Consider the following 25,740-nt stretch of genomic DNA (forward strand, 5'->3'; position numbering starts at 1 on the left):
CGCTGGTCCAACTGAGGCGCGAGGTGGAAATGGCATGGCAAGCCGTTCCACAGGACTATATCCAGCATCTCTACGATCGTCTCCATGGGAGAATAGCAGCCTGCATTGCTGCGAAAGGTGGATATACACTGTACTAGTGCCGACATTGTGCATGCTCTGTTGCCTGTGTCTATGTGGCTGTGGTTCTGTCAGTGTGATCATGTGATGTATCTGACCCCAGGAATGTGTCAATAAAGTTTCCCCTTCCTGGGACAATGAATTCACGGTGTTCTTATTTCAATTTCTAGGAGTGTATATTTAGGGGGAGGGGGCTGTCGTCGGTACCTCACCCTCTATGTAATTCAGACATATGATAATTTCCTTGATGCCCTAAAAAATTATGTAATATAAATGTATTTAAAACTAAGATTTTCTGATGTTCTTCTGTCGGTTGAATACATACCATAGCTTCTCGCAATAATAAAATACTTATACTTCACTGCGATAGAAGATTTTGATTGCGTACTGCCCTTCTGCAAAAAGAGCATGAGCGGCATGTATCCCTCAAGCAACCAAGTAAGTCACGATGTAAACATAACAATTGCAAATGGTTCAAACGGCTCTGAGCACTGTGGGACTTAACTGCTGTGGTCATCAGTCCCCTAGAACTTACAACGACTTAAACCTAACTAACCAAACGACAGCACAAACACCCATTCCCGATGCAGGATTCGAACCTGCGACCGCAGCGATAACAATTGCAGAAAAGGGTAAGTTAAGTACATACAACATGGGTAAGATGAAAGACCAAGAGATTGTTGAAACTTTCAAAGGAAAGATGAGCCAACTAGTGAGTGACACAGGGGAGAAATATACAACAGAAAATGATTGCGTAGCTATGAGAAATATAAAGCTGGCAGAAGAGGGGCAATTAGGCAAAAAAGACAATGTCCAGCAGAAATCTTTGGGTAGCACTTGACACAGTGAATTTAATTAACTACAAGAGAAAAGGAAATGAAACAGGCCAAAGGGAATATAGGTGTGTAAAAAATAAGATTGGCCAGGAGTGAAAAATGAAAAATTAAAGGAATCTCCGCAGAAAAGAGAAGCAAAGTTGTATGAATATCAAGTGCTCAGATTTCAAGCCGGTAATATTCAAAGAAGACAAGGCCGAAAGGCAATATAAAGAAGTGTAGGCAAACGCAAAACGCGCAGTAAATTCTGGGCTGCCTCGCTCTTTCCACAGTCCAAACGAATCCATATCAGTCGATGAAAAGGAAAGGCGGCTGAAATGAAAATACATGATTCGCAAAATGTGGACTGTATTTGAACATTACATTGCAAGACACTGTTACAGAAGCGTGCGCGCTGCTTGACGGTCACGGCCCGTCTCCCTTGTCCCGGCCAGTTCCAAAGTGCAGTGTGTGGACGGGCGGGCAGGAAAAAATTCTTACATGAAACGAGTGTCCAGTGGTTGCTACGCTCTTGTGGCATGCTGCACCAATACAGAACAAGAAGAGCTATACAAAACGGAGAAACCTGAAGACAGTTCTATGGAAATGGGGGAGAAAGTAAATGAAGATGTGATGGATGTGATACTATGAGAGTACTTCGACAGATCAGTGAGCCGCGCGGGATTAGCCGAGCGGTCTGAGGGCGCTGCAGTCATGGACTGTGCGGCTGGTCCCGGCGGAGGTTCGAGTCCTCCCTCGGGCGTGGGTGTGTGTGTTTGTCCATAGGATAATTTCGATTAAGTAGTGTGTAAGCTTAGGGACTGATGACCTTAGCAGTTAAGTCCCATAAGATTTAGAAAAAAAAAAATAGATCAGTGAAAGACCTAAGTCGAAACAAGGCACCTGGAGTAAACGACAGTCCCTCACAGTCATTAAAATCCTGGGTGAGCCAAACGTCAGGAATGTGTGAAAGACAACTGAGAGAGGCGAAATACTTCCAGACTTCGAGAAGAATGCAGTGGTTCAAGTTCCAGAGAGGACAGGTACTGAATATTTCCAAACCAACAGTTTAATAAGTCATGATTACAAAATACTACAGGGTGTTTCAAAAATGACCGGTATATTTGAAACGGCAATAAAAACTAAACGAGCAGCGATAGAAATACACCGTTTGTTGCAGTATGCTTGGGACAACAGTACATTTTCAGGCGGACAAACTTTCGAAATTACAGTAGTTACAATTTTCAACAACAGATGGCGCTGCGGTCTGGGAAACTCTATAGTACGATATTTTCCACATATCCACCATGCGTAGCAATAATATGGCGTAGTCTCTGAATGAAATTACCCGAAACCTTTGGCAACGTGTCTGGCGGAATGGCTTCACGTGCAGATGAGATGTACTGCTTCAGCTGTTCAATTGTTTCTGGATTCTGGCGGTATACCCGGTCTTTCAAGTGTCCCCACAGAAAGAAGTCATAGGGGTTCATGTCTGGCGAATAGGGAGGCCAATCCACGCCGCCTCCTGTATGTTTCGGATAGCCCAAAGCAATCACACGATCATCGAAATATTCATTCAGGAAATTAAACACGTCGGCCGTGCGATGTGGCCGGGTACCATCTTGCATAAACCACGAGGTGTTCGCAGTGTCGTCTAAGGCAGTTTGTACCGCCACAAATTCACGAAGAATGTCCAGATAGCGTGATGCAGTAATCGTTTCAGATCTGAAAAATGGGCCAATGATTCCTTTGGAAGAAATGGCGGCCCAGACCAGTACTTTTTGAGGATGCAGGGACGATGGGACTGCAACATGGGGCTTTTCGGTTCCCCATATGCGCCAGTTCTGCTTATTGACGAAGCCGTCCAGGTAAAAATAAGCTTCGTCAGTAAACCAAATGCTGCCCACATGCATATCGCCGTCATCAATCCTGTGCACTATATCGTTAGCGAATGTCTCTCGTGCAGCAATGGTAGCGGCGCTGAGGGGTTGCTGCGTTTGTATTTTGTATGGATAGAGGTGTAAACTCTGGCGCATGAGACGATACGTGGACGTTGGCGTCATTTGGACCGCAGCTGCAACACGGCGAACGGACACCCGAGGCCGCCGTTGGATCACCTGCTGCACTAGCTGCGCGTTGCCCTCTGTGGTTGCCGTACGCGGTCGCCCTACCTTTCCAGCACGTTCATCCGTCACGTTCCCAGTCCATTGAAATTTTTCAAACAGATCCTTTATTGTATCGCTTTTCGGTCCTTTGGTTACATTAAACCTCCGTTGAAAACTTCGTCTTGTTGCAACAACACTGTGTTCTAGGCGGTGGAATTCCAACACCAGAAAAATCCTCTGTTCTAAGGAATAAACCATGTTGTCTACAGCACACTTGCACGTTGTGAACAGCACACGCTTACAGCAGAAAGACGACGTACAGAATGGCGCACCTACAGACTGCGTTGTCTTCTATATCTTTCACATCACTTGCAGCGCCATCTGTTGTTGAAAATTGTAACTACTGTAATTTCGAAAGTTTGTCCGCCTGAAAATGTACTGTTGTCCCAAGCATATTGCAACAAACGGTGTATTTCTATCGCTGCTCGTTTAGTTTTTATTGCCGTTTCAAATATACCGGTCATTTTTGAAACACCCTGTAACATGAACCATATATAGAAGAATGAATGAAAGGTTGAAGCTCACGTCGGAAAAGCCGACTGAAGTGGCCGAGCGGTTCTAGAATCTACAGTCTGGAGCCGCGCGACCGCTACGGTCGCAGGTTCGAATCCTGCCTCGGGCATGGATGTTTGTGATGTCCTTAGGTTAGTTAGGTTTAAGTAGTTCTGAGTTCTAGGGGACTGATGACCATAGCAGTTAAGTCCCATAGTGCTCAGAACCACAAGCAGTACAGATAAAAAGAATAGAAGCTTTTGAAATGCCTTGCTGCAGAAGAATGGTGAAGATGAGATGGACGGTTCGGATAATTAATGAAAAAGTACTAAATTCTACATCTACATGATTACTCTGCAATTCACATTTAAGTGCTTGGCAGAGGGTTCATCGAACCACAATCATACTATCTACCATTCCACTCCAGAACAGCACGCGGGAAAAACGAACACCTAAACCTTTCTGTTCGAGCTCTGATTTCTCTTATTTTATTTTGATGACCATTCCTACCTATGTAGGTTAGGCTCAACAAAATATTTTCGAATTCGGAAGAGAAAGTTGGTGACTGAAATTTCGTAAATAGATATCGCCGCGACGAAAAACGTCTTTGTATGACTTCCATCCCAACTCGCGTATCATATCTGCCACACTCTCTCCCCTATCACGTGATAATACAAAAAGGGCTGCCCTTTTTTGCATCCTTTCGATGTCCTCCGTCAATCCCACCTGGTAAGGATCCCACACCGTGCAGCAATATTCTAACAGAGGACGAACGAGTGTAGTGTAAGCTGTCTCTTTAGTGCACTTTTTGCATCTTCTAAGTGTCCTGCCAATGAAACGCAACCTTTGGCTCGCCTTCCCCACAATGTTATCTATGTGGTCTTTCCAACTCAAGTTGTTCGTAATTTTAACACCCAGATACTTAGTTGAATTGACAGCCTTGAGAATTGTACTATTTATCGAGTAATCGAATTCCAACGGATTTCTTTTGGAACTCATGTGGATCACCTCACACTTTTCGTTATTTAGCGTCAACTGCCACCTGCCACACCATACAGCAATCTTTTCTAAATCGCGTTGCAACTGATACTGGTCTTCGGATGACCTTACTAGACGGTAAATTACAGCATCATCTGCGAACAACCTAAGAGAACTGCTCAGATTGTCACCCAGGTCATTTATATAGATGAGGAACAGCAGAGGTCCCAGGACGCTTCCCTGGGGAACACCTGATATCACTTCAGTTTTACTCGATGATTTGTCGTCTATTACTACGAACTGCGACCTTCCTGACAGGGAATCACGAATCCAGTCGCACAACTGAGACGATACCCCATAGGCCCGCAGCTTGATTAGAAGTCGCTTGTGGGGAACGGTGCCAAAAGCTTTCCGGAAATCTAGAAATACGGAATCAACTTGAGATCCCCTGTCGATAGCGGCCAATTCTTTGTTTTCTGAAACCATGCTGATTACGTATCAATAGATCGTTCCCTTCGAGGTGATTCATAATGTTTGAATACATTATATGCTCCAAAACCCTACTGCAAACCGACGTCAATGATATAGGTCTGTAGTTCGATGGATTACTCCTACTACCCTTCTTAAACACTGGTGCGACCTGTGCAATTTTCCAATCTGTAGGTACAGATCTGTCGGTGAGAGAGCGGTTGTATATGATTGCTAAGTAGGGAGCTATTGTATCAGCGTAATCTGAAAGGAACCTAATCGGTATACAATCTGGACCTGAAGACTTGCCCGTATCAAGCGATTTGAGTGGCTTCGCAACCCCTAAGGTATCTACTTCTAAGAAACTCATGCCAGCAGCTGTTCGTGTTTTAAATTCTGGAATATTCCATTCGTCTTCCCTGGTGAAGGAATTTCGGAAAACTGCGTTCAATAACTCCGTTTTAGCGGCACAGTCGTCGGTAACAGTACCATCGGCACTGCGCAGCGAAGGTATTGACTGCGTCTTGCCGCTTGTGTACTTTACATATGACCAGAATTTCTTCGGATTTTCCACCAAATTTCGAGACAATGTTTGGTTGTGGAACCTATTAAAGGCATCTCGCATTGAAGTCTGTGCCAAATTTCGCGCGTCTGTAAATTTTAGCCAATCTTCGGGATTTCGCGTTCTTCTGAACTTCGCATGCTTTTTCCGTTGCCTCTGCAACAGCGTTCGGACCTGTTTTGTGTACCATGGGGGATCAGTTCCATCTCTTACGAATTTATGAGGTATGAATCTCTCAATTGCTGTTGCTACTATATCTTTGAATTTGGGCCACATCTCGTCTACATTTGCATAGTCAGTTCGGAAGGAATGGAGATTGTCTCTTAGGAAGGCTTCTAGTGACACTTTATCCGCTTTTTTAAATAAAATTATTTTGCGTTTGTTTCTGGTGGATTTGGAAGAAACGGTATTGAGTCTAGCTACAATGATCTTGTGATCACTAATCCCTGTATCAGTCATGATGCTCTCAATTAGCTCTGGATTGTTTGTGGCTAAGAGGTCAAGTGTGTTTTCGCAACCATTTACAATTCGCGTGGGTTCGTGGACTAACTGCTCGAAATAATTTTCGAAGAAAGCATTTAGGACAATCTCGGAAGATGTTTTCTGCCTACCACCGGTTTTGAACAAGAATCTTTGCCAACATATCGAGGGAAGGTTGAAGTCCCCACCAACTATAACCGTATGAGTGGGGTATTTATTCGTTACGAGACTCAAATTTTCTCTGAACTGTTCAGCAACTATATCATCGGAGTCTGGGGGTCGGTAGAAGGAGCCAATTATTAACTTAGTTCGGCTGTTAAGTATAACCTCCACCCATACCAATTCGCACGGAGTATCTACTTCGACTTCACTACAAGATAAACCACTACCGACAGACACAAACACTCAACCACCAATTCTGCCTAATCTATCTTTCCTGAACATCGTCTGAGGCTTCGTAAAAATTTCTGCAGAACTTATGTCAGGCTTTAGCTAGCTTTCTGTACCTATAACGATTTCAGCTTCTGTGCTTTCTATTAGCGCTTGAAGCTCAGGGACTTTCCCAGCACAACTACAACAATTTACAACTACAATTCCGACTGTTCCTTGATCCAAGCACGTCTTGTGCTTTCTGGGGAGAAAAGAAATTCATAGCACTACTTGACTATAATAAGCGATCAGTTGATAGGGTGCATCCTAAGTCATCAAGGAGTAGTCGGTTTGGTAGTGGAAGGAAGGATGAGGAGTAAAAATTGTGGGCACAGACCAAAGATTAACTACAGTATGCAGGATCAGGTGGATTTAATGATAGTAACTACGCAGTGATGAAGAGGCTTTCAAGGGATGGTTTAGCGTGGAGAGCTTCATCAAATAAGTGTTTCAACTGCACACCACAACAGTAACATAACAAGTTTGTTTGCGTGGCCATCCAACTTTTTGCTAAGTTGAGCTTTTTAAAAAGGCACCGTACTAACGCAAACAAAAAGTAACAGAGCGAATTAAAATTCCTAAACGCCAGTTTAGTTGCGACGATGGTGACTTTAGGTTGCATAAGTGTAACTGTTTCTTTCAGTGCTAAGAGGACACTGCTGGAGTGTACGAGTACAAACATAAATACAAACAAGGCGCTCTCACGCCCAGCCCTCCAGTCAGTATTGTGCTAGTGAATGCTCCCAGCAGTCAAGAGAATGGCATGCAATAGCTAATGATCAACATCTATGGCTATAAACACGGGAGATACTGTCCTTACATTAGCACAAGCGTGACAGTGCAGCAGAGTGTGCAGCCAGTTCCCACAACAAAGCCGAAATGTCGGATCAGAAGATTCTACAACGATGACGCGTCATGAATAACCAAGCACTTTGACATCATGAAACACTTTATCAGCTTCATCTTCGCCAACAGCTGATTTTTGCAGATAAGAACCACTTGCGTGTCTGCAGTTTATGGCGCAAAAATCATAATATCCAACTTTGTCTTTAAGACCAAAAAAAAAAAAAAAAAAGGACAACGAAGGAATTATCCGAATGGGACGGAAATCCGCAGATGTGATGTGTATGTATAGACAAGCCAATGACTACAATTTCAGAACAATTGGATGATTTATTCAAAAGAATGAGTTTCACAAACTGAGCAACTTAATAACGCATTTGTCCACATCTGATTTTTATGCAAGAGGTTATTCGGCTTGGCATTGCAAGACAGAGCTGTTGGATGTCCTCCTAAGCGATATCGTGCCAGATTCTGTCCAATTGGAGTATTAAAGGGTGTTTATAAATGAATGTCGAGGTTTTAACCCATTATAATATTTATTATATTAAACTTACAGTTATAAATGATATGTCAAATGCCGGCCGCTGTGGCCGGGCGATTCTAGGCGCTTCAGTACGGAACCGCTCTGCTGCTACGGTCGCAGGTTCGAATCCTGCCTCGGGCATGGATGTGTATGTTGTCCTTAGGTTAGTTACGTTTAAGTAGTTCTAAGTGTAGGGGACTGATGAACTCAGATGTTAAGCCCCATAGTGCTTAGATCCATTAGAACCATTAGAATTAGATATGTCAAATGAAAGAGCAACTCAAACAGTTTTACCAAGAACCTTACATAGTTTCAATGTGAGCACCATTTGTCATACGGCACACATCAAGTCTATAGCCGAGTCCTTCCCAAAAGTTGATAAGTGTGTCTTCAGTGATTGCAGCAACAACTGCTTCAATCCGGTTTCTTAATTCAGGGAAGTCTGCTGGTAGCCTAGGCACGTACACACGATCCTTGATGAAGCCCCAAACGAAAAAATCGCATGGCGTTAGGTCGGGTGAACGTGGAGGCGATGCAAAGCAATCTCTGTCACTGGGCTCCTTGAGGCCTATCCAGCGCTTGGGTACAGTGAAGTACAACCAATCACGTATTCCGCTATGCCAGTGAGGTGGCCCACCATCTTCCTGGAAAATGAAGTTCACTGGCTCATCTTCTTCCAACTGAGTTAAGATGTTCAAGAAACTCATTGAGCCTGTCCATCCCATGTGGCCAGATCACGAAGGTGTCATCCACATACCTAAAGAAGCATGTGGGTTTAAATGTGGCTGTCTCCAATGCCCTCTCCTCAAAACTCTCCATAAACATGTTGGCAACCACAGGGGACAGTGGGCTGCCCATAGCTACACCTTCAGTTTGCTCATAATATTGGTTTCTGCACAGGAAACACGTGGATGTCAGTGTATGACTGAACAGGTCCAACAGAGCACCGTCAAATATCTCTGCAATCAGTTCTAGTGAGTCCTTCAGTGGGACCCTGGTGAACAGCGATACCACACAATACCACACAACAGGTCTCCTGTCTCCATATGTGGGGAAATGTATTCACCATATCCGCAACTCAGAAGATTTCCTGCAACGCCTCAAGCAACTGCACATCACAGACTCGGACATCATGGTTAGTTTTGATGACGGACTGCCAGGCGCGCCAGACCGAAGATGGAACAATCAGAAGTGGGACTGGTGGGCGCAGACCGCGGAGGGAACATCCAGAGCCACAGCGGACTAAAAACGGAGCGGCAAAGCTCCAACAGGTCGTGGTGAGCGGGCGCGGACCGCAGGGGGAACGCTTGGTACCCCAGACCGTAGATGAAACCCCCAGGAGCGGGTTTGGTGGGCGCGGACCGCAGAGGGAACACCTAGAACCGCAGCGGACGGAAAACGGAGCAGCAACGCTCCAGCAGGTCGCAGGGAATGGGCACGGACCACAGAGGAAGCGCCTGCAGCCATTGGTGGAAGGGGAAGGCCATAGGCATAAATACTAAGAGGGACTGCGCCGCCAAGGTTTTGTTGAGGCAACCGTCAGGTTGCACAACAAAACCAATAGGAAGAAACCGCCTCTGTTTATTGTCGCCACACCAGCGGCGGACAATGGCGGGGGCATTCTTGACATCCGGAAGCTCTTGGGCTTCCACATGCAGCCGGAGACTCTCCTCCCCCCCCCCCCCCCCCCCCCACCTGGACACGAAGCCACAGTGCTTCAAGTGCCAGGAGGAAGGGCATGTGGCAAAACACTGCCGCAACGCCGCCAGGTGCGTCAAGTGCGGACGTCACCATGACACCCGCACCTGTACCAGCACCAAAGACGTCAAACCGACGTGCGCCCGCTGCGGCGGTGAGCACGTCGCAAACTGGCGCGGATGTCAGGCCTTCAACGGCCGAAATCCCGCCACCGCAAAGGAGACGGCGCCCCAGACAAAGAGGCGACGCCGCAGGAGAAGGAGGCGACAACGTTCTGCAGCCGCGGCGAACAACAGAGGGACGGAGGAAACAGCGAGAGGAGGAGGCAACGCCGCGGGAACAACGGCGGCAACCGGAGGAAACTCGACGACGGCCACCGCTCACGTGCGGCCGCCTTCCCCCGCCACCTGTGGCAAGGGTGGTGGAGGGGGGCGGCGGCACGACGCAGCAGGTGGGAAGACGGCGGCGACAGCTGGTCCCGACATCGAGTCGGCCCTCCGAGAGGCGGAAACACGATTCCGCATGGTTCTCCATGCAGAGATGGAGGCCGCCTGCCTCACCCTCCGTGAATCCCTCCGCCACGACACCACCAAGGAGACGCAGGCGCTGCAGACGGATGAGCTGCATAAAGACGACCAGGCCACACAAACGGCCTGGCCGAAGAAGTTGACCATCGGTCGAGCCATACAGGTCTCGTCAGAAGGCACGGGAGCACTGGGAGCACGTCAGGACCAAAGCGTCCAAACCAAGGAGTTCGTCAACCACTGGAAATCCCTAGTGGACAGCGAAATCCTGGACGACACCATCCCAAACTTGGCCGACCGAGATGAACATCAAATGAGCTTCCTGCAAAGCAGGGAGCTCATAAGAAGAAAGGAGGAAGCCCTAGAAGAGCAGTTCCGAAGACAGAGAGACGAGCAAGAGGTGGAGCGTGACAGAAGACGCGAAGCCCGCCGTGATCGCCAGCGGCAACGCTGGCAACACGGAAAATAAAGAGAAGGCAAGACACAAGCAGTTCTGGCCGGGTTTTGCAGGTTTTCCTTGGCCGCTAAGGTAAATACCGGAACTGTCCCCTATAAACTCCTGCAAATAAATTCCCAATTGGGAGAAATGCCCCCCCTTCCTTGCACCCCAGCAAAAAAGAATAAACAGAGCCAAAGCAGAATAACCAAACCAAATGGCTGAAAAGAGCATCGCGCGCTCTCAAGCAGCCCGCCCTTCTCCATCTGAGAAGGGAATGAAAAGTGCAAAAAAAAAAAAAAAATAAAAAAAAATAAAAAAAAAAAAAAATAAAATAAAATACTCGAGGAGCAGTCTCAGTTCGCACCTGCTGAAGGCCACGAGCTACGTGACCGAAATATCGTGCAAGTACGACGCTGATATCCGGCAGAACACCCGACAACCCAAGATGTCAGTATAGATCTTACGATAACACTAAAAGGGCCACACCAGCTGCAGGTTTTAGCGTGAGACTTTTTCGCGTCTCTGTTACGTTGCAAACGTTAAAAACATTGCACCACCACGAAAAGTATAGCGTTTCTCATTTGATAGACAGAATTTTTGTAGGCGGAGCTTAAGGTTAACATTGATACCCTGACTGGTCAGATGAAAACACGGCCAGATATTTTTTTTTTTTTAAACCAACTTCGGTAAATTGTAGTAAGGAAAAGTTAGTAGAGAGTTGCTTCCGAGACGGCGAGCTGTATGGAGCTGCACCGCCCGCCGCCCCCTGATGCTGCCTAACCAACGACAAGATAATGAATGCACGCAATGCCGCGTAACAGCGCATAAAGCTTCACTCAGAACTGCAGAAGTCTCATCTGTTACACCCCCTTTTTACGTAATACTAGTGTCGATCGTCAATTAAATCTCATGGTGTTCACATTTGCTACTTGAAGTAAAAATCTGAAACGCGATGATTTTTCTGTTATATAATTATTGAGAAGCCACATAAGCCACTGTAATTTACGACAAGTTAGATAAGTAATTAAAGATAATTGAGGGTCACTGTAGACAATTTTGATAGTTTTCTCTTTTGAGAAACTTAATTTAAACCTAGATTATAGATGTGATATGGCATAGGTCATCCTTCGACCTATTGTAGAACCTGGAAACCCATTCAGGGAATATTCGTTTACATTTTTGTTGAACGCAGTTGGTTTTTATCATCCTGTATTAAAATATTTCCTTTTATCAATAGTGCAATTTAAAAACAATTTTTTGTGAGTAGAATAAAACTTCCAATGGTAAACTTAACTGCTTTTCCGACATTTTACTAGCTAACTAAACATAGGAAAGCCTTGAACCCCTTCCACTAAATTTAGTTAGTATTAAGATTCTTTTACAGGGAGTGCAGTGGAGCTGACGCTGAAATCATTAAGTATTTGATTATATCATCGCTAGTCTCACTCAACTCTTCTGAACTCTACATGTCATGTGTGGTCTGGCGTCTCCTTGCCAGCAACAGGTCCCAGGTTCAAACTAGTCAATTCCCTAAAAAAACACGCTCAGAGCGTCGTTGCGCGAAAGTGGTAGGGAGACACGACTTAGAACAAACAGACACCACGCAGAATGTTAAACATTGTTGGAACTATATTTATTAAATGACGTGAATATTTGTAAAACACATGATGAAAACTAAGTATATAATCCTTTTCTTCTGCTTGTGGTCGCTACGTAGTTACAGTCAGCGGCTTACGACCCGTGGTACAAGCAAGTCTATACATCCCCGATCTATGGTAAGTGGTTGAAGAACTGTGACAACACGAGTAAGCGACAAAGTGTTGCACGTTCGTGTTTCATCATAGAACATGGGCGTCGCAGCCTTGCCCAATCTGTAAACCAGGAAGGGGGCAACCTGTGACAGATCTGGCGACAGAGTCCAATGCTGGTGCAAGCACAAGTGTTTCAGGGCACATAAGTCAGTGCACATTGTTGCACATGAGGCATCGCAGCATACGACCCCTACATGTTCTCGTAGTGATCGAACGTCATCCTTATTTACGATTATTGTGTGCACGAGATCGTTGATACTGGACTGTGGATCAATGTACGAGGGTCGCTCCAAAAGAAATGCACACTATTTTTGTAAAAATACATTTTTCATTCTGCATGTGTGAAAGTTTTGCAGTGTATAGATACATCCTTTCCGCTTGTTTTCAAACTTAGTTCAACCTGTTCCCATGAGTGGCACCGTCACAGCATGTCTTCAAGACGTCTGCTACAATTGACGTTCGTCAGAAGCAACGTGCTGTCATAGAATTCCTGTGCTGTGAAAACGAGACAGCGGGAAACATACACAAGAGGTTGTAAAAGGTGTATGGAGATGCTGCTGCCGATCGCAGTACAGTTAGTAGGTGGGCAAGCAGGTTACGTGATGAAAGCGGGCACGGCAATATTGAGGATTGTCCTCGCAGCGGCACGCCTCATAATGCACACACTCCAGACAATGTGCAGAGAGTTAACAAATTGGTGACTGCTGACAGACGCATCACAGTGAACGAATTGTCACGCTACGCTGGGATAGGGGTAAGAAGTGTTTGCAGAATACTGAAAGTGTTGGCGTTAAAAAAGGTTTGTGCCAGGTGGGTTCCCAGGATGTTGACAGTGGCTCACAAAGAAACAAGAAAAACGGTACGCAGCGAACTTTTAGAACAGTACGAGAATGGTGGAGATGAATTTCTTGGAAGAATTGTGGCAGGTGATGAAACATGGCTCCATCATTTTTCACCAGAGACGAAGAGGCTATCAATGGAATGGCATCATGCAAATTCACCCACGAAAAAAAAAATTCAAAACCACACCTTCTGTTGGAAAAGTTATGGCTACGGTGTTTTTGATTCCGAAGGACTCTTGCTTGTGGACATCATACCGAGTGGAACCACCATAAATTCTAATGAATATGTGACGACACAAAAGAAACTTCAAGCTCGACTGAGACGTGTTCGACCACATCGGCAAAAGCAGGATGTTTTGCTGTTGCACGGCAATGCACGGCCACATGTCAGTCAAATAACCATGGAAGCGATCACAAAACTCGGATTGACAACACTGAAACATCCGCCTTACAGTCCTGACCTGGCTCCATGTGACTACCATCTCTTTGGGAAACTGAAAGACTCTCTTCGTGTAACAAGGTTTGAAGATGATGACTCCCTTGTGCACACTGCCAAACAGTGGCTCCAACAGATTGGTCCAGGATTTTACCGTCGCTGTTTCCAAGATTCCGTAAGGCAGTTGAGAGGCATGGAAATTGTGTGGAGAAATGAAAATATTGTTCCTAAAGGATGTATCTACACACTGTAAAACTTTCAAACATATAGAATAGAAGATTGATTTTAAAAAAATAGTGTGCATTTCTTTTGGAGTGACCCTCGTACATATGTCGCCTTGTCGGATGAGTCACATTCCGAGTTGCAAAGGTCGATCGTCATGTCCGAATGAGCTGTCATGGAGACGAACGGCTGCTCGAAACATGCAAAGCGCTGCAGACACAGGCTGGTGGGTATGGTGTTGTGCTATGGGAGACGTTTATCTGGGCTTCCATTGGACCTGCGGTGCTAATCGAATGCGACATGATAGCTATGGACTACGTGAACGCTAGTGCGAGCGTCCTGCATCCCTTCTTGCTTGACGTCTTCCAAGGTAGAAATGGCATCTTGCAACGGGATAATTGTCTTTGTGTCACAAGGCCGGAATCGTGCTACAGTAGCTTGAGAAGCGTGATACTGAACTCATCTTGAAGTCTTGGCCACCAAATTTGCCTGATCTGAAGCAGGTGGAACACGAGTGGGATCCTACGTGTTGCCACAAACTACGGGCCCCTGATTAATGGGAACTGCGTGATTCCTGCATAGACATCTTCTGCCATATACCTTCGGAAATCTACTAGGCACCTGCCAAAAGGCGACCGAATACGCTATTAAGTAGACGGTCATAACGGTTTGGTTCATCATTGTATGTTGCAGCCCAAACGACTAAACTTTTATATTACCCTTAGTGTCTCGTTTCCCACTCTGATTCGCTTAACATCGCCCGATTTCATTCATTCCGTTATCCCACTTTACAGGCACATTAATAAACGAAACGCAATTGAAGGTAGGCCTAGGTAGAGGGAAACATCGTTTCGCTTCGTGACTAAATTCGGAGTTATTTTTGGGTAAATGCGGTGTTGTTTTTTGCAAATTCGGTGTTTTGTGTCAAATTAAATGCTGTTTTCTGCCAAATTCGGTGTTGTTCTTTAGACAGATTCAATATTTCGTGTCAAATTCCTTATTTCTTGCCACAATCTGTTTTGTTTTCGCCAAATTGTGTTGTTGTTTCCCCCAAAAAATGTTCAAATGTGTGTGAAATCTTATGGGACTTAACTGCTAAAGTCATCAGTACCTAAGCTTACACACTACTTAACCTAAATTATCCTAAGGACAAACACACACACCCATGCCCGAGGGAGGAACTCGAACCTCCGCCACGACCAGCCGCACAGTCCATGACTGCAGCGCCCTAGACTGCTCGGCTAATTCCGCGCGGCGTTGTTTCCCCAAGTTGGTGTTGTACCAAATTCTGGGTTTTCTTGCCGAATTCAGCGTTGCTTTTTTAATTCGGTGTTTGTGTCTTTTCTGACAAATTTGGTGTTTATTTGGTGTGGTTAGTTTGTTTTTTCAAAATCCGGTGTTGTCTTTTTTAGCAAATTTGACGTTTTTGCCAAATCTATGTTGCTTTTACCAAATTCGATCTTGTTTTTATGGCACATTTGGTGACTTTTTAGGGAAACTCGGTGCTACTGTTTCTTTACCGAATCCGGAGCCGCTTTTTAACCAAAAAATAAATTAGAAATTTCACAACACGTGGTAAAATTCGCCGATTTCACATTTTTGTTGTTGTTGTGGTCTTCAGTCCTGAGACTGGTTTGATGCAGCTCTCCATGCTACTCAATCCTGTGCAAACTGCTTCATCTTCCAGTACGTACTGCAGGCTACATCCTTCTGAATCTGTTTAGTGTATTCATCTCTTGGTCTCCCTCTACGATTTTTACCCTCCACGCTGCCCTCCAATACTAAATTGGTGATCCCTTGATGCCTCAGAACATGTCCTACCAACCGATCCCATCTTCTAGTCAAGTTGTGCCACAAACTCCTCTTCTCCCTAATTCTATTCAATACCTCCTCATTAGTTTTCCTCAAAAACCGCTGGTTTCGCGTTATTTTTCGCTAAATTTTCGTGCGACTTAAGACAGCACATAAAGTACCGTATTTAAAACGATCAAACTGTGTCTTGCACGAGATAGAAGCTGTCTCCAGTTTTTAAAGTAAACAAGTTAGTCGAGTGGGTATACCGTACCTAACAGGTCGCTGTCGTCGTCGTCGTCGTCGTCGTCTTCGTCCTCGTCATCGAAGACGAGCCGCCTCCGAGCGCCTCTCCCTCCTCCCCGCTCGGACGAGTACCACTGCTCCATCGACTGCTCCGGCGTCACCTGTTCGGGCGTCCTGTACTTGTTCAGCAGCGGGGACTCCTGCAGGTCCAGTGGCGGGGAGTCGTCCAGCAGGCTGACGGGCCGAGTGTCGAAGGACGGGGGCGGCCGGTCGAAGACGGGCAGCGCCGGCGGCGGCAGCTCGCCGGGCGGCGACTCGTCGAACACGTCCACCTGGGCCTCCTCCAGCGGACTCATCTGCGGGCCCGGCCGCAGCCGCGTCTTGTACCTGCGCCTCCTCTGCTTCAGCATGTCTCTTTCTGCGGCCAGCTGAAAATCGTTCGTTGCACTGTAGCAGCCGCGTCTAGTGCGACATCCGACGTGTGAAACACGACTCGCGCCTTCCCCCTTACACATTCTGAAAGCTGCTATAAATAAGCAGTTGCTAAATGAAACGCGTCTGCCCCCCCCCCCCCCCCCCAAATTCTATAAGTCCCTCCAGATCCTTGAGCGTCATGCACTCTGCCTCACCTTCTGTGTACGCCTCCCGTCCCCCAAGCGGATCCTCTATGACCTCATTCCTTTCCCCCATCTGCTCCTATTCCTCGAACATATCCGTATACTCTACACCTCCCACCGTCTTGATCCCCCTCACCCATTGGTTGCTCCTCTCCTCTCCCATCCCCACCCCTGCCACAGCTTCACTGTTGTATCCCCCCTACCCTCCATCTCCACACCCTTCATCTCTTTTCCCAAGGTGGCTTGCATCAACTCCCCCTCCCGGATGATGCCCTCTCTCCCTTCATTTATCCCTCCTATCAACTCTGATCCTAACTCCCCCTCCTTTCCTCTGTCCTTTTCCCGGACTCCCTCTCGCCCCCTTCCATCCTCTTTTTTCCCCACCTACCCTCTCTCTGCCCCCCTTCTCTCCCTCGAGTCCTTTTAAATTTCCCTCCTCTGCCTTTTCCCATTCCCTCTCGCGTCTGCGCTGCCCCCCCCCCCCCTCTTATGAGTCCTCTCCCTCCTTTGGTTGCCCCCTTTCGGTTTTTCCTCTCCTCCCTCCTAGTTTTCCCCCTCATCTGTCCAGGTCCCCCCCCCCTCCCCCCCATCTGCCCTTGGCTAGGGAGTGTCATCTTTGTGCCGACATTTGCGTGCAGTGTTTACAGTGAGTGTTCAGTGTTGTGTGTCTTTTCGGAAGCGTTGCGAACGGACATCATACTGTCGCTGGGTGTGATTTTTTATCTCTTACGAACAGAAACCAGACTGTCGCCATGTTTTTAATTGTGTATCTCCTATGTTACTTGTCTGATTCCTGTGTATTTTATTAGCATTGCCAACCCTTTGCTTTATGTTTTAACTTTCCACAATTTCTCGCCGTTTTACAATTTAAGTCACCGTTTTATCGTCTGCTTTTATTGTTTCTTCTCTTCTTCTTACGTTTTAAAAAGTCTGTAGGCTGTAGAGCAACGTACTAAGCTGCTGCCAGCCCGCCCCTTCGGGGGGAATCGAAATTCAATAAAGGAAAAAAAATGAAAGGCGTTTGTGAGTTAGAAGGCTGTAATGTATGTCGTCTGTCGATACTGTGACATCTGTATTCTGCAACTTCTTTGACTTAAGATCCATGTAAATATTTCTCTTATTCTATAACTTCATTTAATCAGAAATATTTTGTAAATTTCTTTTCTAATAGTACTTTATTTTACCTTTTATATGTACGAGATTATAATACATGGAACTGGTTCATCCTTAGGGAATGTAGTGTCTGTTACAGAAAAGTTGGAGGGAAGTACCTGTGCAACAGAAAAGGTTTACGAGGAAACGTAAAAGGTATGTCCACTACTGGCCATTAAAATTGTTACACCACGAAGATGACCTGCTACAGCCGCGAAATGTAACCGACAGGAAGAAGATGCTCTGATATCGCATCCGTGTTTGGCGACGTCACGGTGAACGCACATTGGAAGCGTGTATTCGTCATCGCCATACTGGCGTATCACCCGGCGTGATGGTATGGCGTGCTATTGGTTACACGTCTCGGTCACCTCTTGTTCGCATTGACGCTATATTTCAGATGTGCTAAAAGACCCGTGGCTCTACCCTTCATTCGATCCCTGCGAAACCCTACATTTCAGAAGGATAATGCACGACGGCATGTTGCAGGCCCTCTCTGGATACAGAAAATATTCGACTGCTGCCGTGGCCAGCAGATTCTCCAGATCTCTCACCAATTGAAAACGTCTCGTCAATAGTGGCCGAGCAACTGGCTCGTCACAATACGCCAGTCACTACTCTTGATGAACTGTGGTGTCGTGTTGAAGCTGCATGGGCAGCTGTACCTGTACACGCCATCCAAGCTCTGTTTGACACAACACTCAGGCGTATCAAGGCCGTTATTACGGCCAGAGGTGTTTGTTCTGGGTACTGATTTCCCAGGATCTATGCACCCAAATCGCGTGAAAATGTAATCACATGTCAGTTCTAGTATAATATATATGTCCAATGAATGCCCGATTATCATCTGCATTTCTTCTTGGTGTAGGAATTTTAATGGCCAGTAGTGTCTATGGTATCATAGATCGATGCCACCCTCATTGGCGTCTCGCAGTTGGCAACGAAAACGCCGTTATCGGTCGACGCGGGGACCCGGCGGATCCAGTGATGCGCGCCCGCTGAGCCACACCTCCACCAGCCCTGACTACGAGCGCCCTCAGCCACTCTTCGACGCTTTTCAGTCTGAGTCAGCGTTCGAAAGTTTGCTCATGCATTAGTAGCTCGGGTCTCACACTGAACGATACTCTTTAGTGCTCTTTGTAATACCTGGATATCATTGCTGTTTATTCTTTTGTACAGTTTCTGCACAACGCTTGTGGAAAGCTTTCTTTTTTTTACTCATCAGTCTTCGGACTGTTGATGCGGCCCGCCACGAATTCCTCTACTGTGCCGACCTCTTCGTCTCAGAGTAGCATTTGCAACCTGCGTCCTCAATTATTTCCCGGATGTATTCCAATCTCTGTCTTCCTCTACAATTTTTGCCCTCTGCTGCTCCCTCTAGCACCGTGCAAGTCATTCCCTGATGTCTTAACAGATATCCTATCATCCTGACCCTTCGGTTTGTCAGTGTTTTCCTCATATTATTTCCTCTCCCAGTTTCCTTAGAACCTATAAGTTAAGGAAAACTTCTGTTTACTGCATTTATATGTTCACTAATCATTTCTACTCCTGTCCATCTTCCCTAGGACGACAAATGCTGCACGACTTTGTAGTTTATCTTATCCTTAAATCAAAAGGAAGCTCAGCGTTGACCGTAATTTTGATGGTTTATTGACAGCAAAATCGATTTTCAGTCTCATAGTGATCATCTTCAGTGCTCTAGTGTACAAATTAAATTCATGGGCACTAGTGTCAAGTTATTACCAGTAACCAAAGCTATGAAACGATCACAATAACTTGACACTAGTGCCTATGAATTCATGGGCACTAGTGTCAAGTTATTACCAGTAACCTAAGCTATGAAACGATCACAATAACTTGACACTAGTGCCTATGAATTTAATTTGTACACTAGAGCACTGAAGATGATCACTATGCGATTGAAAATCGATTTTGCTGTCAATAAACCATCAAAATTACGGCCAACGCTGATCTTCCTTCTAATTTCACGTATATGGTCGTTGCGCACACAACGCTCTATGGAGTCGCCAATCAATAATTATCTCTCCCTACCATTGAGTACGAAGTTGTACACAACAGGGTAAGTGTCAAGTAATGCAAGACCCCCTTGTGGGGGGGAGAGTCGTGTAGTATCAGATGGCTTAAAGTAATGGCCACTGCTCTGATTTCACTTTCCGCCTCCAAAAGCAGAAACGTACAGTAAGCAGAAGCAAGCTTCTGTATCCATGTGTACTGGAGTCGGATTATCTTCTCCCTCTCTTCAGTACTTTGTCTGCCCTGCGTGCTTAATGGTTTTCCTGTAGCTTTTAGCGCATGAAGATATTTTCACGCCTGTGGTACCCGCTTATAAGCTACGTAATTCGTTCGTCATGTTTCTCCTGAGATATCTGTAAGTTTCACGTACAGTATGACTGTCGGTGTTCTAAGACAAATTGATTGTATAATTGTGGATAATTTAGATATGCTTCAGCTTCAAAGGAGTATGGGATATTTTTAACTAATCTGTTGTAACCTACATCCTGGATGATGGTTAATAACCGAAACCGGTAGATGACTAATGCGACAATAAACAAGTGATGATTAAAATGCATTTTATAAAATACTTCATGGCTTTTGAACCTCATCTTATGGAAACATTATAAAAAAGTGATTTTTGTTTAGATTTGTGGATTCCGAGTTCCTGCCCATTGTGTGAGCTCCTGACATAGGTGCATCTCTGGCCGATTACATTTTTCACATGTTGTTGTGTTTCGGAAATATACAAGGTGGCAGAGTTAAGTGGTATATATATATATATATATATATATATATATATATATATATATGTATGTATGTATGTGTGTGTGTGTGTGTGTGTGTGTGTGTGTGTGTGTGTGTCTGTGTGTGTGTGTGTTTTTTTTTAATGTATTGCCCTCAGGAATATTGTATGTATTTTTTTGATCAACATTACTGTCTACAAGTTAGGTGAGGGCAATACATTCATAAACAGCGAAGTAAAGAATATGATGATAATTCCATAAATTTTAACATGACTTAACTAGCTTGAAATGTAATCCCCAACTGCATCACAGTCCACATTAACAGAAAGAGTAAATCTGCATAGACTGTCAAGCTTAAGTGTGAAATAATACGGTTAAAAACTGCAATCAGAGCCTTCCACAAGTAAAAAGACATTCTAAAGTGGCAAATATGCAAATTGAATCCAAAGTCGGTAATCAGATTCATCCTATTCATTTCTTGGATCTTACATAACGTTAATACAACAGCCATAGAAAGAAAATTCAGTCACCTAGCTCAGAAATAACACATTATCGTAACGACAATCCTAACACATCAAAATGAATTCTATAGTAAAAAAGTAGTAAATTCTACCAGCATTTTATCTCATGAAGCTGAACATGGGTTACTGGATAAAGGTGTGAAATACAACAGTGTACCTAAACTCAATGAAAACACCAAAGAATTAACCGCCAGCATGAAAATTTCATGTGCCACATCCAAACTAAACCCAAGCGAACAAAATACCGTATTCAAAAGCCAAAAACATTATTGCAAGAAACCCATGATCATCACACAATCCTGGGAAAACTGATTAAAACATACACACTAACAATAATAAGAAACTTACAGATAATAAAACTCTTGTTGTAAAGGCAGGTAAAAATAAGACTGCAGCAGTCGTGTATGAGGATGATTAGATGATTATGTCAGAGCAACCTTGCAATTCTTTCATCAAAATAAAACAAAGTACCTGAATACTAACACTATATCTGAATAATATCAAACTTAGTTTAGGGAATTAAGTATTCCGAGTACCTTTTTCAGATGCTGGTGCCTGAAATAGTTAAACACGAACTACTTACCACCTAAACTAAGATCTCAGTCAAAAATTGGCTCAGTATTGCTCATTGTTAACTCAAGGAACTGTGTCGTGTATTACTTGTCTAAGAAGCTTAAAGATATCCTCGGCAACTTTTACACCTTTGAAAAAAATTTTTCCAACAGTAACCCCCTAAGAACTTATTAATGGCACCACTGATTTGCATATGCCATGCGACGCCAGCTTTGCAGGCAGGGACACTGTGAACCTAAGCACAAATGAAACTGCTCATGATGCCACTGAAACAGTAATATGTAGTTTATTGAAAAACAAAGAACTTTACGAGGAAAAAATACTGGACCTCATAGCGATTTTAGAATGAATTGTAGCTCATAACTACTCACTGAACAAGCAAATCTATATGCAGCCAATGTTTAACAGTGGGGAGCAGCCTTCCAGGCCATTTACCTTATAGTTACGTTAATCATTTGAAAAATAAATTTTTCAGTGCCAATACTCGTATAAAACATAAACAGATTTATTACAAAAGGTTTGTTGATGACACTTCTTTAGTGATGCAGTAGATGAAATTGTATCATTTACAAATGTCTTCAGTTACATTCACTGCAAATTCGAATTCACCACTGACAGACAGGGTTATCAGTTTTACTAGTATTAGGATAATAATGTGGAATCAAAAACATGTTTTTTAAAATTTCTCGGAAACCCACAACAGCGTATTTAATTACAAATAATTCTTCATCTGATCAGTGTTAAACTGTATACATAAAACTCCCCTTAGCATACATGCCAAGGAGAATGAACTCAATATCACCTAAAGTGTCCCTAAAATAATGGATACAATCCACAAATCATTAAATCTCCTTCATAATCAAACTAAAGTTATAAAGTTACCCACAGTAATTCATGACCACCACCAGGAAATAAAAAATTCCCGTGCATTCCCTTCCTAGGCATGAGCTCATATTACTTGCAAATCTTTTCTGAAGGACAGGAGTTCGAATAAGGTTGCAAAGCAAGAAAACTGTCTGCTATAACAAAGTACACAGGATCTAAATCACCAGATGCCTTGGAAAATTCATAATTATTTGTGACAATAGTCCCAGCTTTTATCTTGCCAAGACCAGCAAAAGCTTTAACATGACAAATCGTGAGCACACATGCATTAAGACTGAAATATGTAAGTAAATCTGCACCGTCAATGACATGGATCAACGTGGACGCACTGTTTCTAACATTAAAAGCGACTTATAAATATTAAATATCACTAAAAAAAGGTAAGCAAATGGACCTCCTCGAATAATAAGAAAAGTACATTCACATCCTCAGTTCACCCTGTACGTTACAAATGAAGACGTGAAGCTAGCTGACAAATAATTTCAACACAATTTCCTGGACCTGTTCACACAATTCACATAACATTGACCCCAACAATAATTAGAAATATGAACAAAAATGTTCTCACTGCAACAAAAAACACCTGCCGTACATAACATTCTTAAACCTACTACAGAATAAAATGAGCAAAGACCAAAATTAACATACTACATAGACGCTCACAGTAGCCTAATAAGAAATATTTTTAGTTTTTAACATTTCTTAGAACATACTATAAGTATAACTTGGATTTACTTATGTTTGAAATAATCTGATTACAGTATTAGTATAATGTTAATTAATTCTAAACTCAGATATTGAGCAAATGTGTTGCCTTCCTCTCACCCTTCGCCTTTTTAATTTTATATTTTATGTAACACACTACCCAGTAGGGGAGTTGCTGCTGTACACACACAAAAAAAAAAAAAAAAACAGAAAGGACAAACGAAGAAGAAGTCTAATGTGAAGTCTACAGTATCGTCAATAGTCTCTGAAGAAAATCTGAATAGCAAACCAAGAGAATAATCTAGAACAAGAATGTCGTTCTGTGCAAATAGGATGTCGGCGAGTGGAAAGCTTCAGGTACTTAAACACAAGCCAGGGAACGTGAGCTCACTTTCCTCTTTGCCTCTGCCGACAGAGGGCCTTGGCATCTCACGTGCTGTCCAAACCAGATCTTGTGTTGCCGTGAAACCATACGACTCTGAACGGCCAACACTGTTGTGTTCATCTTGATATTGGTGTCCAAATCCGGCGATGATACTAAATCCTTCCCCCCTTTGATAGGCACATAGGTTCGAAAATGACCAGATCTGTGCTTTACCCATGGAGGCAAGGGGGAGCAATGTGCGGGTAGCTCTGCCAGTGCCTCCGACTGCAGCTGAATCTACGGAGTTTCCATCCCCATGGCATCTTGTTCATTTGCTACCTGGTCCACTACGAGTCTGTGGCTGCTGCTGAAGCATTGCGACTGTTGGCGAGGGCAGTGTTGGGGGAAATGACTCAACCGCAATGGGATGGGTTGCTAGTGCTTTATCAGATTCAGTCATCAGTTTCTGCCACTACTAACAATGATGACGTGGGCACAAATTGTAAGGGTACTGTGTCCGTGTCCAATGTGCGAACCTAGGAGCGCCGGCAGTTGCCTGGAGCTCCCGAAATCATGGTCGCCACGAGTGGTGGGGCTGGAAGTCCCCTGCATGATTCAAGGAGTGGGGATGGCTCCTGCATATGTCACGGCTGCCGCTGATTTCGGTGATGTAGCAGATGCTGCTGCCCGGCAGCGACATCAGACATTTGACACCCTTTGTGGCCAAGAAATATACCTGGTGTCCAGCCTGGCTTCAGCCTATTAGCAACAGCGTGTGTAACAAGGACTCAGGGTCCACGGGACTGGACGCAGCAGACCCAGCTGGGCTTTGTCCATTGACAGAGTGGAGCGTTGGGGTTGACTGGATCATCATCATCATCATCATCATCATTTAAGACTGATTATGCCTTTCAGCGTTCAGTCTGGAGCATAGCCCCCTTATAAAATTCCTCCATGATCCCCTATTCAGTGCTAACATTGGTGCCTCTTCTGATGTAAACCCATTACTTCAAAATCATTCTTAACCGAATCCAGGTACCTTCTCCTTGGTCTGCCCCGACTCCTCCTACCCTCTACTGCTGAACCCATGAGTCTCTTGGGTAACCTTGCTTCTCCCATGCGTGTAACATGACCCCACCATCTAAGCCTGTTCGCCCTGACTGCTACATCCATAGAGTTCATTCCCAGTTTTTCTTTGATTTCCTCATTGTGGACACCCTCCTGCCATAGTTCCCATCTACTAGTACCTGCAATCATCCTAGCTACTTTCATATCCGTAACCTCAACCTTGTTGATAAGGTAACCTGACTCCACCCAGCTTTCGCTCCCATACAACAAAGTTGGTCGAAAGATTGAACGGTGCACAGATAACTTAGTCTTGGTACTGACTTCCCTTCTTGCAGAAGAGAGTACATCGTAGCTGAGCGCTCACTGCATTAGCTTTGCTACACCTCGCTTCCAGCTCTTTCACTGACTGGATGAAATAGTTAATTTTGTTTTCAGCTCGTAAAAACGAGGAGTCGGCCGGTAGTCCTCGCAATGTTTAGGTGGCAAGTCATGGACATTCTGGGGCGGTGTGCTTATTTCAACGAAATTTTTATTTCGGAAGTCCGGAGTTTTGCTGCTTCGCAGTCTACGAGGTTACTTTTACAGTACGCCTACAAGGCGTTCGAAAGTGCTTCCCCAAGGACGTGCGTGGAACTGCGCTATGATACTTTCCTGCTTTTCTTGGTTAGTATTACAGTTATTGGTTAAGTTTAATTTAAGCAAATAAATTCCACCTGTTTAAGTGTAAGTTTGAGAGTAGTGTTTTTTGTGCTTTTTTCGCTATTGACTTTGTACTGTATTCCTGCTTTGTTGTTGTGTAGATTATCGGCAGAAGTTGCTCGAAACAGCCGGTGTATCAGCTGTTAGCAATGCCATTATTCAGTAGAGGGGTCGGATTTCGGGATCTTTTTGAAAGCAGGTATGAGGGGCGTTCAGCAAGTAATGTAACACATTTCATTTCCGAAAGTATGTTGGTTTTATTCGGGATTCCAGTACACCATATTATTTCCCACTCTTTTGGTTACAAAACCTTATTCTTCAACATAATCTCCGTTCAATGCGACGGCTTTACTCCACCTCACTGGGAGAACCTGCGTGCCCGCGTGGTACATCTACATCTACATCTACATGGATAGTCTGCAAATCACATTTAAATGCCTGGCAGAGGGTTCATCGAACCACCTTCACATTTCTCTATTATTCCAATCTCGTACAGCGCTCGGAAAGAATGAACAC

At 44.5% G+C, this 25,740-nt stretch overlaps 1 protein-coding gene across 1 annotated transcript in view; it reads right to left on the reverse strand.

Annotated features, from left to right (window-relative positions):
* The window catches only part of LOC126456612 (uncharacterized), a 50,229-nt gene that overhangs the window by 12,368 nt on the left and 12,121 nt on the right, over positions 1 to 25,740 (reverse strand). Inside the window, exon 2 of the mRNA XM_050092356.1 lies at positions 15,910 to 16,309. Within this exon, the coding sequence (XP_049948313.1) occupies positions 15,910 to 16,309 (400 nt within the window). The remainder of the gene's footprint in view (positions 1 to 15,909; positions 16,310 to 25,740) is intronic.

This window comes from Schistocerca serialis, chromosome 2, assembly GCF_023864345.2.
Source record: "Schistocerca serialis cubense isolate TAMUIC-IGC-003099 chromosome 2, iqSchSeri2.2, whole genome shotgun sequence".
In the NCBI taxonomy this organism is placed as follows: Eukaryota; Metazoa; Arthropoda; class Insecta; order Orthoptera; family Acrididae; genus Schistocerca; species Schistocerca serialis.